The sequence below is a fragment of the Eschscholzia californica genome, unplaced genomic scaffold, assembly GCF_041429995.1.
Source record: "Eschscholzia californica isolate CP2 unplaced genomic scaffold, dmEscCali1.0.p SCAF_3, whole genome shotgun sequence".
NCBI lineage: Eukaryota > Viridiplantae > Streptophyta > Magnoliopsida > Ranunculales > Papaveraceae > Eschscholzia > Eschscholzia californica.
Window position 1 is genome coordinate 3,782,734 of NW_028238420.1, and position 15,607 is coordinate 3,798,340.

The 15,607-nt window shown below is 36.7% G+C and overlaps 1 protein-coding gene across 1 annotated transcript; it reads left to right on the forward strand.

Moving 5' to 3' along the window:
• Positions 1-12,091: 12,091 nt before the first annotated feature.
• On the forward strand, positions 12,092-15,297 carry LOC147547773 (uncharacterized). The gene is made up of 3 exons (XM_086672145.1): positions 12,092-12,397; positions 12,720-13,809; positions 13,928-15,297. The coding sequence occupies exons 2-3, from the start codon at positions 12,749-12,751 to the stop codon at positions 15,189-15,191; spliced, it is 2,325 nt and encodes a 774-aa protein (XP_086528271.1). The 5' UTR covers positions 12,092-12,397; positions 12,720-12,748; the 3' UTR covers positions 15,192-15,297.
• The last annotated feature ends 310 nt before the right edge of the window (positions 15,298-15,607 follow it).

The following is a 15,607-nucleotide window of genomic DNA, read 5'->3' on the forward strand; positions in this document are numbered from 1 at the left end:
CACTCAAAAATTAAAGTCACTCAGAAATGGTTCACTCAATGTGTGAGTATGAGTATGGAGGAAAACTCAACACATTACAAAAGATGGACTAAATTCTTCGTGGACGACTGATCTCAAAGAAGGAAACAACCACTAATATGGAATGGGGAAGCTAACCTACTCTTCTCACCTGATCAACTATCTAGCAGTGTTTCCTAGAGGTCGATAGACACTAATGATGATGTGACTAGAACTCCTGAGAACTCGACGTCTTCAAATCTTCAAGAACTACTTCAAGGGATAAACACTTAAACTTAAACAAACATTTTTTCTTTCTTTTTCTTTTTTTTTTTTTTTTTTTTTTTTTTTTTTTTTTTTTCAATACGACTCATAATACAAATACTACTTTCTTGACATTATTCTTTCCTTGGTAATATTCTCTTCATTTTGCTTCCTGCCTAATTCTCAGGGTTCTAACAAATGGATTTCTATCTTCCTCTAGTTGACACTGTTTTCAAGTTTCTCAGACTACAAGAGAAAGGTTTACTTCCTGATGACATCCCTAGTGGTTGTAAAATTTGAACTCAAGAGATCAAATGAGTTCTAATAAATGTTGCGAGGTTGAGTAGCTCTTCATTCTACTCGGAGTTAATGCAGAAGAGATCACTCAAAGCAAAAGAAAGGCTCAGAATCTCACATGGGTTAAGTCTCCACTAATGATCGATTAAGTTCTCTCAGAAAAGTCAACTCTTCACCTATCTAACACTCACATGACTAGTGCACAGACAACCTCAAGACTCGAAATTCGTGGAAAAACATTTAGCAAACGAATAGCTCGATCAACTAGACTCTATAACTATTAACAAGCAAAAAACAACTAGACTCATATTTTCAATCCAAAAATAAAAAATTTTGAAAAATTTTAAACCCTTTTGAATTTTTGAAATAAGGACTTAGCAAAAATTTCAATCCCCTATCCCCAAACTTAAACCGAACATTGTCCTCAATGTTCTGAAGACTATGCAAAAATAACAGGATGAGGGAAAGATATTACCTGATTCGGAAGTCCTAAGCGTGGGTTGCCTCCCAGAAAGGGCTAAGTTTAACGTCTTCAGCCAGACGAAACAGATGACTCGAACAAATAGAAAGAACTAACCTACTGGATTACAGATATGTGTTTAACTGTAAACCAATATTCGATACATCTGTGGGTCCACCCAAAACACAAAGTTTTCAGTGAACGATAGTCTCACATCTTTGTGAATTGCAAAGAGTGCATGTGAGACTATTAAAGATGAGGGGCAATCCCCAAACTTAGTGGATGCACAGTCCACTAAGTAACTATAAATACTTGGACCAATGACTAGAAAGTCATCAAAAGGATCGACATAACAATGAAGGGCCAATATATCCGTCGAAGGCAGAAAGTCATCTGCAAGCTTAGTGGATAGAATATCCACTATTTCCATAGACGTTCTAGAGGAGACATCTGAAGTGTCCCAAAAGGGATCAACAACCGAGTCTGAGACCATGTGAAAGGTCAAACGAGACTCTAAGGGTAAGGCAATATGCTCGGGGACCAGGTCAAGGTCCATGGTTTCCTTAGGTACACAGTCTGACAAAGTATCTAACATGTCTCTAACGTTATCAATGTCCTCAAAGACATCTGAAGCCTCGCAGTCAGGTATAATATCATGCCTTCCTAGAATTTCATCTAAGGCTGACTCCTTACAAATCTCAAATGTCGGAAAGTTCAGAATAGTGTCATTCCCAAACTTGCTCATAGAGCCATCATCTTGAATATCAATGTCTAGTGTAGTCCTATCATGGTGAGATGACATAGGTGGAGGAAGCAAGACAACAAGGTCATCAGACCTTTCAGGCTCTAGGGTATTATCAGTAAATTCATCGACATTTAACTTAGTACTAGGGTTAGACGTATTAACCTCGTCATCGTACCTAGTACCTTCCTGAGTTTGAGGTGGTGAACCCCCTTCCTCGTCGGCGAATAACTGTGACTTAAACATTTTCATCTGTTGAGCCATGGACTCAGTATCCTGCTGCATTTGAGTCGTAAATTGTAACATAATCTCAATAAGACGACTCTCGGACTCTGATCGAGATCTATCTTCAAGAGTCTCCTCGTAATAAGGTTCGCTAGTGTAATTAAACGTAGACTCTTGATAATAACTTCCTCCGTACATATTAGGATCATACCTGTCTCTAAAGTCATTGGTCTCAGAATAGTGTGGACTATAAGGTCTCTCATATATATTTGGCGTCGGACCATATCCATCGCTAATCGGACCATCTCCACACATTTGCTGATAATCTCCTAATGTCATATGAGATCGATCAGGCTCATATGGTCTACTCCACTCACTAATCGGACTGTTTCTAGACATTCGTTTATAATCCTGAAATGTCATACCCGGTCGGTTAGGCTCGTCTCTACACATCTGTTGGTACTCTCCTAGGGTCATACCAGTTCGGTTAGGCTCAACTAGCCTATTCCCCTCGTTAAGTCGTTGACAATCTCTTAGAGTCGTACCACGTTGGTTAAGCCAATCTTTACGCAACTGTTGGTATTCTCTTAAGGTTATATCAGTTCGGTTGATGACGGGTCCCTTTAGATCAAGGTCATCATCATCAACAGGGTACGTCCAACCAGAAAAATGCGCCATGATGGTCAGGCACGATCACAAGATGAGAATTGACACTTATGTAACTAAACTTGACTCCTTTCTTTTGGTCCAAATTTTTTTTTTTTTTTTTTTTTTTTTTTTTTTTAAAAAAAACACGAAAACCGAGGAAGCACTACGAAGATCTTATGAAAAGTACCCACTAACAGGGGATTCGTGGGTGATTAGAGAAAGTTACCTCCCGTTCGAGACGGGCGACGACCTTTGCAGACGACCCGGGCCACTCTCCCCGTGAGTGTTCGAACCAGAGGCTTCGTTTGATTTTCGGTTACAATTTAAAAGCCCTCCAATTTAGGGTCAAAACAAAAGAAAGTACTAAAAAGTCTAAGTCTCTCTCTCACCAAAATAAAAACAAAAAATTAAAAAAAATGTAAATTTCTTCTTTTGAGGTCCTCCTCCTTGTTGCGCCTCCTCTTTAGCTCCTTAATGCCCTGCACACCAAAAATAGAGAAGCAAGTCAAAGTGGCCAAAAATAAAAACTTACCAAAAATAAAAACTTTCCAAGTTTAGAAAAAATTTTGAACATAGTCCCCGGCAGCGGCGCCAAAAACTTGATGGGCCTAAAAAGGTTACCCTAAATAGGTCTACACCCGCAAGTGCACGGGTGTCAAGTTGTAATAAATTCCGGTAAGACCGGTTCGTTCCTCAGAGACTAAGTGAAACCTATTCTAAGACTTGGTAGTAACTCGGTTTTGAAATTGACTTTAGTTTTGGTTTTAAAATGGTTTTGAAATGAATAAAATATTAAAAATAAATTTACGAAAAGAAAATAATTACAAATAATACAAGGAACTCAAATGGGGGAGAGCCTAGGGTTTTCTGAATCCGTCCCTCTAACAATTCTAACGACAATTTATTTTGGTTTGATTAGATAGTTCTTTATATAACTCAGGTTTTCAGTCCATGAATGGTCAAAAAACCCGGAAGATATTTTCGTTAAAATAATAAAAACTGTAATAAATTTATCATTAGAACAATTATTAAAACTTCATCTAAAACCCTAGATAGGAAAGTTAGTTACTCATGGATAATATATAAAATAAATTAGAAAATTAAATAAAGAGAGGAAGAAGAAAACTCAAATTTTTCGCTTTTTCCAAACCAAACAGACCCTAAGGGAATAGTTTTCCTTTTATTTTTACTGTTTACAGACAAACAGACCCTTAGGGAAAAGATTTCCTTCTGTTTTTCTGAAATCTGCCAAACGCACCCTCTGGGAAAACGATTTTCTCGTCTTCCCGGAAATATTTTCCTTGAGAGAAAATAATTTTCTCACCTTCTTCAACCTCCTGTTTCTCTCTCTAAACTTTCTGTTTCTTTCTCTTTTCTTAATCTTTCTGTTAATTCTCTCTCTCTATCTCTCTCACAAAGACAAAGTAATTAAAATCAAAGAGATATAAAATTGAAATAAAAAATTAAGGAAAACAAACTCCATTAAAGCTCTCGGCTCTCTCTCTCTCTCTCTACTGTTCTCCCTCTCTACAACTCTCTCTTTCTCTCTTTCAATAACCCTTCTCTCTCTCTTACTAAGAACATATAAGAAAAAGAAGATACAGACAGGACCACCTCTCTCTCTCTCTACAATTCTTTCTCTCTTAATACTCTTTCTCTCACTAAAAGAATACAAACAGAAGAGGAAGAAGAAGAATAGGTGATGGTGGTTTCTCTCTCTAATCTTTCTCTCTCTCTAATAATTCTGATTTAAGTGAGCTTAAGAGAGGATGATTTGATCCCCCAACCGAGATGTCCCAACTCGTTTCCCTCTCTGTTTCTATATAGCCGAACCGAGCAGTCACCCTCAAGTCCTTCTTTCTTTACTTTCCAAAAATCTCTCTCACTTTCTATATTATCTTCATCAATTCTCATCAAAACAGCAAAGAGAAGATCTCCTATTAATTTCTGTTTCTAGCAAGTATCCAGCTTTCGGGTGAAGAATCTCCTATTTTCTTCTCTTTAGGTTTTCAAATCTTGTATTTCCATCTCTGTTCTCTATTTCCTTCCTTTACCATTTAAAATATTCCCCTTTTAATAGTAAAGAGATAAATACCTGGATAGGAATGAAATGAATTTAACAACCCAACATTTGGGAATCAATCACGTGTTGTGAGCTGGCTAGTGGATTGGTGGGTACTGATCCTTTAATATGGAAAAACTTTGTTGTAGCTAGGTGCATCAAGAAAAATTGAGAACACCATCTAATCCTTGCTGATCCGCGCGTCCACAACTATGTCCGTCGGATTCTCTCAGGAGCATTGAATCCTTCGCGTGTGAAGCACCAAATCAAGAGTCCAAGTAAATCCCGAGCGCCGTCCCGAGATGCCAAACAGTGTACCGAAAAATTCAAGTTCCCGTCAGATTTACTTCCATCTTGTGCGCCAAGTGTCACTGACCAATCTATGTTGACTTTTATTCAACCGATTTTTACACAAACTTTGACATGCTCTAGTTTTTTCCTCCGAACTCCGATTGGACTCCCGTTTTCTCCTGCGGACTCGTCTCGGACTCTACTTTCACATGAGAACTAATATTGACCAGAATACCCTTGTCATTAAAATGACCAAAATGCCCCTCAAGTATGTCTTTATCACGATGTTTTCGCATCGAACTCCGTGAATGAGACCTGAGAAAGAAAATCAAATAATTCATCAGAGTAACTGCTCGAGTTGGACTAACTAACCCGAGTTAAGAATTCTGATGGGACATTTTCATGTCTCATCACCCGCTCTATCACATAGTCCTGCTTCTTTCCTCTCATCCAAGTACTGGTCTTACATTCACATACAAAACCTTATCAAATATTGTGAACAGTGATACGAGATTTTATACCATTTACAAAGGTACGGGATCTCACCAGATACAAGACTCTACCAAGTACAGGGTTATCTTACAAATACATGACCTTTGAGGAGACAAACGCATACTTTCCCGTGAAAGTACAAGTACAAGAGTTATTAATGGTTTGTTTAGTTTCTCTCTCCTGACAACCACTTTACCAAGGGTTTATCTGCTTCATCAAGGGTTCGTCTACTTTAAGGGTTCGCTTACTTTAGAGAGGTCAGACACTTCCTACATCACCCACGTGATTATCTATTTTGCTCACTTAATTTCTCTAGAAGCCAACCCCTCTTTTCCACTCCCCACGTGACTATCTACAAGATCAGGACTCCAAAGATTCCCATTTATTTACGGTACATACCCCTGGACAAGACAAACCTCTCCAGGGTTGTCTCATCCACAAGGCAAACCTCGTAAGTATTATTACAGTGTCTCTCTAAACAAGTCAGTTTATCCGTAGAGATTGAGATCTGGCCACTCTACGAGTCGTGCCTAAACTCCGACCATTATCCAACCAACGGTAACATTCCAAGGATATCCTTCCCGTATCAATTACTCCTCTTGGAAGCTTACTGACTTGACCGCCAGAGTTCCCTTAGGCCGACACAATTCCGGTGTCGCAGGGATCTTATGGTCACGTTTTTTTGTCTCTTGTTAACGGGTTAAGCCCAAAGACGTCGTCAGTGTCCGCAAAAATATTAACAGGTGAAGGTTTGACTTCCGGTCAACGACTCTGTCCTATTGACTTCTTGATCTGCGATTTCATACCCTCATAGTTTGGCGCTAGAACTAGGGTCTGATTACTAATTACTGAGCTTACCCAACTTGCAATGCTAACATCCTATTTTTGGTTTGTTTGGCAACTAATAAGAATCCTATGATTTATTATTATTTGAGTTTTTTTAAACGCTTCTTTAAGAAAAACTATTGAAGAAACCTTGTTCTCGAAATTTATTTTTTCAAATATCATTTCATTCGAGAACCTTCCATTTTCTTCATAATATTTTTCGAGAACCGTTTTTCCAATTTTTTTCGTAAACAACTTGTTTTTTCTAATATAGTGTTCCCTGAAAGCCGTTTTTTCCTCGAAAATCCTTTTTCCCCAAAAATATTATTTTTTTCCGAAAATAATTTTTTTCGGTAACCGAGATTTCATGAAATTTTTTTTTTCACGAAAATCTTTATTTTTCCCGAAAACCAATTTTTTTTTCGAAAACCGTTTTTTCCTGGAAAAAGCACAATTCGGGAAAAACGGTCTTCATGAAGCAAAAAAATTTTTAGGAAATTTCAGTTATCGAAAAAAAAGTTTTCAAGAACGAAAAATGTTTTTCTATAAAAAAAAATGATTTCTCGATAAAAAACGGGTTTGGACAAAAAAAATGTTTTTAAGGAAAAATCTGTTTTCGGGGGAAAAAATCGGATTTCAGAATTTGGGGAAGAATCGGTTTTCAAGGGGAAAAAACGGTTGTCGGAAAAATCGCGTTTTGGGAAAAACATTTTTTGGAAAAAAAATGAGTTTTGAAAGAATAAAAATTTTAAAAAAGTTTTATAGAAAGAAATATATTTTTTTTGTTGATTTTAAGTTTGAAATCTAGGTTTATTAATCCAAAATCCTACCAAATCTTAGGGGTAGGGTGGGATTTTGGTCCAACGCAAATTTTGGAATCAGGAATTATTAGGATTCAAGAGTCGTAGGATTCTTGGTAGCCAAATAGACCTAGGATTCTTAATTTCTACCAAACTTTAGTTTTATTAGGAATCCTACTTAAGAATCCTGCAACCAAACACACCATAGTCTATTCATTAGTCGAAAAACAAAGAAGATACATCTCTCTTATACAGCTAACTTTGGGTATTTCTAAAGAGTTGTCATTTCGTTAATGTCCGAGCAAAAATATATATGTTCAGTGCTGGTACATTTTGTCTTTTTGAAACTGTCGGTATGATTTGTTCAATGCTTCATAGTTTCATTAGTTTAATCTCAAATCATTGGCATTGACTTCACCTAATTATCATAACTGCTTTATTTAAGTTTCTAACCAAAAAAGATGGGGAGACAGTTTTTGGATGGGAAAGTACCAAACAAGATTTTCAGGTTTAAGGAGGATAGGTGGTGTGAATTGGACTTCTTGTGTCCTTTTTCCAAATTTTATACTCACATGTACAAAGAGAGGATCCTCAATGTAAGATATGTGCCTGAAGGGTGATCGTAGAGAAGAATGAGATTTTGAGTAGAAAAGAATTTTGTTCGACTGTGAAGCGGAAACTATTCATACCCTTTGGTCTAGGTAGGATAAGAATCGTTCTTTCGTTGTTAACTGGTTCCTTTGGAAGCTATGGAACAAGAGAAATTTTCATTGGTAGTTAGTTGGTTCCTTTGGAAGCAATGGAACAAGATAACTTTTAGGAAATGTGAGGATATATTGGTCGACCAAAAACGATTTTAGTCACAGGACGTCAAAAAGTGCATCATAAGGACAAAAGAACAAAATTACGAGCTAACTAACCATCTTTTCATGTATTGGACAGCGGAATTTGAAGTCGTAGTTTTTTTTTTTTTACATAAGGAGGATCGAAAATAGGAGCACCGGCGGTCAAGATAAGTTGCAGAAATAATATACGTGTATGTACGTGACGGATCGAGAAGACGAGATCCGACGATCAAGAAGAATTCAGAATATTTCTTCAAAAAAAAAAAAAGAAGAATTCAGAATATTGAAGATATTTGAAGATATATTGAAGATATGTGAAGCTTTAGTTTCTTATATTCAGAATATCTCTTGTAACTATCTAATGGTAATATTAGATAGATTTTGTATTATTTCCTAGTTTAGTAATCAGAAACTAGGAAACCCTAAACCCTAAGTCATCTATAAATAGGAGAGGGTTCTAGGAATAAAAATCATCGAGTTATGTCTGACCAATGTAACCGATCAAACCCACATACTATTGTATGTGGTGAATTATAATAAAGAAGTTGTTCTCCGTGGACGTAAGTCTTGAGTATTCGACCGAACCGCGTCAAATTATCGTGTCTTTTACATTATGTCCATATCTCCGATTATCATATAATCGTGAATTTAACATGGTATCATGAGCAGGTTATTTGTTCGTGTTTTATGCTTCCGCAAAATTTCCAACACTTTTATTCGTTGTGACATAATTAATCGATCAATTACTTTGACGATTTTTTCCCAAGTTATTCTTGTGAATATCATATTCCAATGATTTTTTTATATATCATTGTGATTCAATAATCGATAAGTTATTTCGTCAATTTTTTTTCCCAAGTTAATCTTGTGATTATTTCTCATCGGTGTTACAAAGAAAAGGAAAGTGCAGTCTTCATGGTTGGTTATGTAAAGAAAAAGGTATGTTCTATATTTATTTCAAAATTTCCAATTTTTTTCTGATTTTTTCGAATTTTTTTAGACCTAAAATAAGTCTGAAATTAAAAATAGAATTTTCAGAACCAAAATCTCAGATCTGGTTTGTGATCAGAGAACCGATCCCGTATTTACCTTGTTCTAGAACAAAGTTAACCAGGGTTTGTTAATCCCGCGGCCAAACAGACCTTATTCAACCCGTCAGGCCCGTGAGACCAACCTTACAGATCACGCTGACCCAGTCAGCGTCCGTTGACCCGTACACCGGTCAGCGAATATTGACCGAGACTTCAGAAACCAGCAGTTGACCCGAACTGCTCCTTCTTCTTCGCAACAGAACCCTAAAGGGTGCTATTCGCTGCACTTTCCGGCGATTTTTTGCGCTCCAATCACTTACTTCCATCGATTTGGCCGGCCACCAACTATTTACTTTTCAATTTGGTGACAAATCAACAACATTTTTCTCGGTTTTTCGATCAACAATCCATTTTCTCTCTCTAGAAATATATCACCATTGCAGGGCATATATGGCTCAAATTCATTGGCTTTTGGACATGGTAATTACCTCATGTACATTGATTAGGGTTCTTTCAATACCCTATTCATGTTTATACCTCTAATCGAGAAGATGTTAGTTTCTTCAATGAAAACCCAATTTTTTTGGTAAACCCTAATTTAGAAATTTCTAAATTTTTCCCCTATTTCATTATGCGACAGTTTCTCATACCACTATTTCGTGACAGCCACTTGCCACAGTTTTCAACTGTCGGAACATTTCTTTCGTGACAGATCACTACTGTCACCTATATCCAACTATTTATAGTTGTGACGCAATTTTCTGTCACATTTCTCTTCTATTTGTGACACTAAAATAGATTAATTTCATCTATTTTGACTTTTCTTTCCGGATATACTCGTGACATTTCCAAACTCATACTTTGTTTATGTAGATTTTATTTCTCTACCAAATTTTGGACTTTCTCTTCAACGGATAAATAATTCTTATTTTGGATTTTAATTCCGGAATTCAACCGCGAAATTTTCATAATCATATTTTTCCTATGATTATTTTATTTCTTCCAATTATATTTTGGATTTTCCCACCACAAATAGAACATATCTATTTTGATCTTTATTTCCGGATTCTCTTTCCAACTCATACTTAATCTATGATGACTTGTCTTTCCTACCAAATAACATTTTGGAATATTTCTCCACTGAATAGAATATCTCTTCAATGAATAGAATATCTCTATTTTTTCGGAATTATATCGATCTTGCATATTTTTGGCAATGAATTTAATGTCGACCATCTTTTTGGTGGTTTCTTCTCCAATATTTTTTGGCAATTACGACAATGATTTCTTGTCGATTTTAAACAAAACAACATTATTTTGTTGTCACTCCTAAAGTTCATTCTTGACGTTTTTATACGACAAGATATTGATCATCACAACCTTTTAGTTGTTGACATTTTCTTCGTACAATGACCAACTTTACATACATGAGAAAACTACATGTAGTTTCGTTGTCATTGATTTTCGCTCAATTTTTTGACCGCAACGATCAAGAAGAAAATAATATACGTGTATGTACGTGACGGATCGAGAAGACGAGATCCGACGATCAAGAAGAATTCAGAATATTGAAGATATTTGAAGATATATTGAAGATATGTGAAGATTTAGTTTCTTATATTCAGAATATCTCTTGTAATTATCTAATGGTAATATTAGATAGATTTTGTATTATTTCCTAGTTTAGTAATCAGAAACTAGGAAACCCTAAACCCTAAACCCTAAGTCATCTATAAATAGGAGAGGGTTCTAGGAATAAAAATCATCGAGTTATGTCTGACCAATGTAACCGATCAAACCTGTGGTGAATTATAATAAAGAAGTTGTTCTCCGTGGATGTAGGTCTTGAGTATTCGACCGAACCGCGTCAAATTATCGTGTCTTTTACATTATGTCTATATCTCCGATTATCATATAATCGTGAATTTAACATGTTGAACTATTTGAAGTCGTAGTTGATTTATTTAACTTCTATATAGACAAAAAAAGATCTGGTGGACAAAAATTATTAGTACGGGTACAAGGATTAAACCAATTGTTTGATAATGTAATATTTTGGGTTTCAAATATATCGTTAATGAGAAGGTGGTAATATTGTATGGACGTTGTAAAACTCCATAAAAGGGTTAAATTTTCTTTTTCCAATTCACTCACTACTTGGAGAAGATCAACCTGAAATTCTTCAAGTAGATTACAACCTGGGAGAGAAAGAACTATGTGGAAGTATTTTCCTCGACATTGAGAAAATACTCATACTTATCATAAAACCAATCATATAATTATCCACGGTATCTCTTATAGAAAGAATGCATGAGAAATTCAAAATCTGGACCCAAATAAGGAAAACAGTTCACTCGAGAAAATTAATCTAAAAGAATTCATTTTTTAAACACTTTTTAAACTGTTGACTACATATATAATTATGTTGTTAACAAGACAATCCTACTTCTTTTATAAGAGTTCAACAAAGAGAGAAGATGTGATATGATGGTTATAATTGCAGCTTCAGAGACAAACATCGATCCTCAGATCATATCTACTTCTCGGCTAAATGCCTTATTTATCATTGGAGTAGAAATTACGCTTGGGCTCGAACTTACTCGTTCGCAAGCATGGTTGACTCTTGGGATGTTTTTATCTCGTCTTTGTAATTCCTCCTGGATCGTTTGGACCCTGGTGGTGTTGCTTGTTTTCTGTTGTTGTGTGTTTTTTTTTTCTTTTTTCCTTTTGTGTTTTCCTTGCGTTCTCGCCATGCTTGGCCTAGGCTGACTGGTCTCCTTGTATCTTTTCTCTCTTTATCAATTACATCGTATCATTCAAAACAAAAAATTGCAGCTTCAGGAAGGTGCGCGCAGTTGCAACTTTATAACCTAGGGTGCCAGTATAGGCACCCTGTTTTTTCTCTTGTGTTGTCTCTTGCCACTTCCCGTGGGTCTCGAACTGAATAATCCCATGGCAATTGGACTGGTCTGAGTCTGTGTTGTTTAAACCGAACACGGATTAGGCTCAGTCTAGGTATCTTCAGACTGCTCTAATCCCTAAGGAAAAATTTAGCGGAGCATCTATAGACCCAGACTAACACCTATGTGTCTGCTCAAATTGAGGCAGGGCGGCAGGGGTGAGAGGAAAGCCCAATTTGATGATGAGTAAACATGGCCTGCTTGATTTAGTAATTACATGATGTTCGGCCTAAGTCTAAATAGTCCAAGGAAGGATCACATATTCACACGCCTAGTAAGATTAGGATGCAATTCTGGAAACATATAAATTTTAGCAACTACTAAGTACTAACTAACTATATATATCCTTCAAAATTTATAAATTCTGTCTTTTTTTTTTTGAATTGTTCATCGTGCCCGAAACCCTTGACCTCTAAAGTGGAAGACTATACCTCTTACCATCACTCTGTTTCTTCAAGGTACATCTCACTTCTTCTTCCTTTTCCTTTTTAGTTTATTTGTTCTCTGTGAATCATATCTAATGGGTTCCAATTTATTATTGATTTGATTACTTTTTGTGTGAGTTGTTTCGGTTAAAGCTTAAAGTTAGTTTTTTTTTCCTAAAGTAATATTGTGCTATGAGGTTTAGAATCAGTGAGATTTAATTATCTAGCTAGGATTTTGATAAACTTTGAACTTCATCTCACTATACGCACCTCCTTAGTTTTATTTGTTATTGGCATTGATGTTTCCTTGAGTTTTTAATATTGATATTTCACATCTTCATCTCAATAAAATCAGTCCCTTTATAATTATCATCATCATCATCCATGGAGGAGGAGGACAAGAAGAAGAGAAGTTTGCGCAGTCGCCCACCACTTCCGTCCGAAGTGCCGTGGCTCGTTTTACCTTCTTCTAAAAAGGATGGGAAAGACCAGGCGTTCTACAATCTTCTTGAACCTAGTAAGAGAAACTACATAAAGAGAATACCAGAGCTTAGTGGAAGTAGATATTGGCAATCCCACTCTCATGAAGGTTGGTTAGTTATCTTATCTAACAACAACAATTGGGATTGTTTTCTTTGGAATCCGATAACGTTAGAGAAAATCATGTTACCTAATTTATCCAAATGGTCTGATCCTAATAAGTATTATATTTCCGACTGTGTTTTGACCTCGCCTCCTGCTAATAATTATAAAAGCAGCAGCATGGTCTTCTTCTCGATTTGTTTCAAGTATTCGGACAGACCTGAATCCCTACTTGTATATTGTCGTCCTGGAGACGAACAATGGAGATCACAAAAGTTGTCGCCTGAAAATACGAATATAGTTACACCAGTTGGTGGATCCTTAGTTTGCTTTAAGGGCAATTTATATATATTTTTCGGTGACTTTTGGCATCTTGAGATCAAAATAGAGAACCAACTTGGGGCTTATGCTGATGAATCCCTCTCCATGACCCCTTTTTCCAGCACTCATCCCCCTGTATTCTTAAATGCACCATTAACAGCTTTTTTCCGAGAACGTTTTGTCGTGTGCTCTGGTGAACTCTTCCAGGTTATTATGATTTGCGATTCAAGGGAGGGGGTGTGTCCCTGTCGGGGTTCGGTTATCTCAATACAGGTATGGAGATTGAATTCCTCTTTAATGGCTTGGGAGAAATTACAAAGCTTGGGCGATCATGTACTCTTTCTAGGGAAAGATACCACAGCTTCTTGCTCAGCAGCCAAGTTGAGTCTTACAAGAGGTTGTGTTTATTACACATTGATAGGAGACCGACGCTTGTATAAGTATGACCTAGAAGGCCAAAGTGTTTCAGTTTCATTGCCGTTTCTAAAACCACCAATGCCGCATTTGTCTCCGGGTTGGGTGATGATTCCTGCACTTGTCAGGTAACTTTTCGTAACAACATACACTGTAGTATGTAACAACATACACTGTAGTATGTGTGTAATTCTTGCTTTTGTTTGTTTGTTTGCTAAACTAATATTTACCGTGCTTAAATTTTAGGGCTTGTGATGGAAGAACGGAAAATATATTTGTGAACGGTGAAGAGAATGATAACACTCTAGATGCACAAGAAAAGAATACCAATACAAGTAATGGTTTGAAGGAGGCTGAGGGACCGAATAAAAACAGAGTACAACTTGAAGAGGCAAATGAATGGGGTATTCTTACTGAGGACATCTTCGAGCTCATAGCAAGTTATCTTCCTGCAGTAGATTATTTACGTTTTCGCGCCATAAGTAAAGGGAGTCGATCACTACTACCTGCAGCATGCTCGAAATTTTTGTTTAGAAAGATCGATAACGAGATCACATCTTTATCTCCATTGCTACTTTTCTCTGAAAGTCATGGTGCCATCTACAATTTTGTCGACCCGGAGCATAATAATGATAAGTACCGCACAGATAGTCACACAATTCTATCAGGCGCAACTATCTGTTACTCGAATAAGGGGTGGTTACTAATGTTAAAAGGAACGCAAAACATATTCTTTTACAACCCGTTTACAAAAGCAGTAATCCAACTTCCTGACATGCCACAACAACTTCTTGGTGGTTACTTTCGTCTCTCATTCTCGTCATCACCTACTTCTTCAGACTGTGTAGTTTTCGCCGTTGGTGGATTTTTTGACGAAGAAGAAGATTTCAAACAAAAAATTCTTGTCGGGTTTATTACTAGGGGAAAGAATGAATGGTGGTCGGAAATCTACCCAAAGCCAGATGTAGTTATGCCGAGTTTAATCAGTCCAGTTTTCTGTGACGGAGCTTTCTATTTCCTGGATCGTAGCGGAGGTTTAGATGTTCTTGAGATTAATGGTGGTTTGTTCAAGGAAGTTGTTCCCGGCAACCAACCGCATTTTAATTCTGACTTCCAAAAGTTTTTGGTTGAGCATGAAGGGCAGCTTTTATTGGTGGATATAAGGTATCTTGGGATGTCGATCTGGGTGTTTAGATTCGATTTTTCTAGTAAGAGTTGGGTTAAAGTTGAAAGTTTGGGAAAGCATATGATGTTCATCAGCAATACTTGTTGTATGTCAGCAGTTGCTCCCAATAGTAGCATGGAGAACAAAATCTACTTACCTAGATTGAATGGTGAAAGCATTTTATGTTATTCTCTTGAGACCGGTAAGTGTCACTCTGTTGGGAGTCAAAGGTCTACTGAGGGTTTTTCCGACTCAAAGGCGCCATTAAACTGTACTTGGATTGTACCTGACTGCACAAGGACCACAAAAACAGTTGAAGAAGAGCTTGATTGGTGTCATGTTTAGTTCTGCATTAAGCTTCATTCTAAAACCGATTATTATTAAATTTGAAATGTAGCAAGATTATTTTTTGTTGAAGTTTAATTATATGAAATAATAAATCTCTTACTAATATCTTTCTTTTCTGCATTTTATCTGGTTGGTTAGTCGTTGGTTTGCATCTAAGTTATGTGAAAGTAAAACCCCAAGAAAACACTCAAGTCTCTTTCTGGCAACCATCTATGAACCAAGTCAGTTAACTATCTGCTTCATCACACAGATCAGTTTAGGTAAGGAACCAACCTTCCTTTTGCTAAAGTTTATAGCGAAGGAAACTCTGCTTTGAAACATGAAATTAAGTAAGAGTAAGCAAGGTTTCTTGATGGAACGGACGCTAGCCTGATTATTAGTTCCTCATATCTGGCTTTTTGTACCCTAATACC

What these genes read in the sequence shown, in the direction of transcription:
- LOC147547773 (XM_086672145.1), top strand. Translation starts at nt 12,749, where the DNA reads ATGGAGGAGGAGGACAAGAAGAAGAGAAGTTTGCGCAGTCGCCCACCA. An exon ending in ATGATTCCTGCACTTGTCAG is followed by an intron (nt 13,810 to 13,927) that starts GTAACTTTTCGT and finishes CTTAAATTTTAG; the next exon opens with GGCTTGTGATGGAAGAACGG.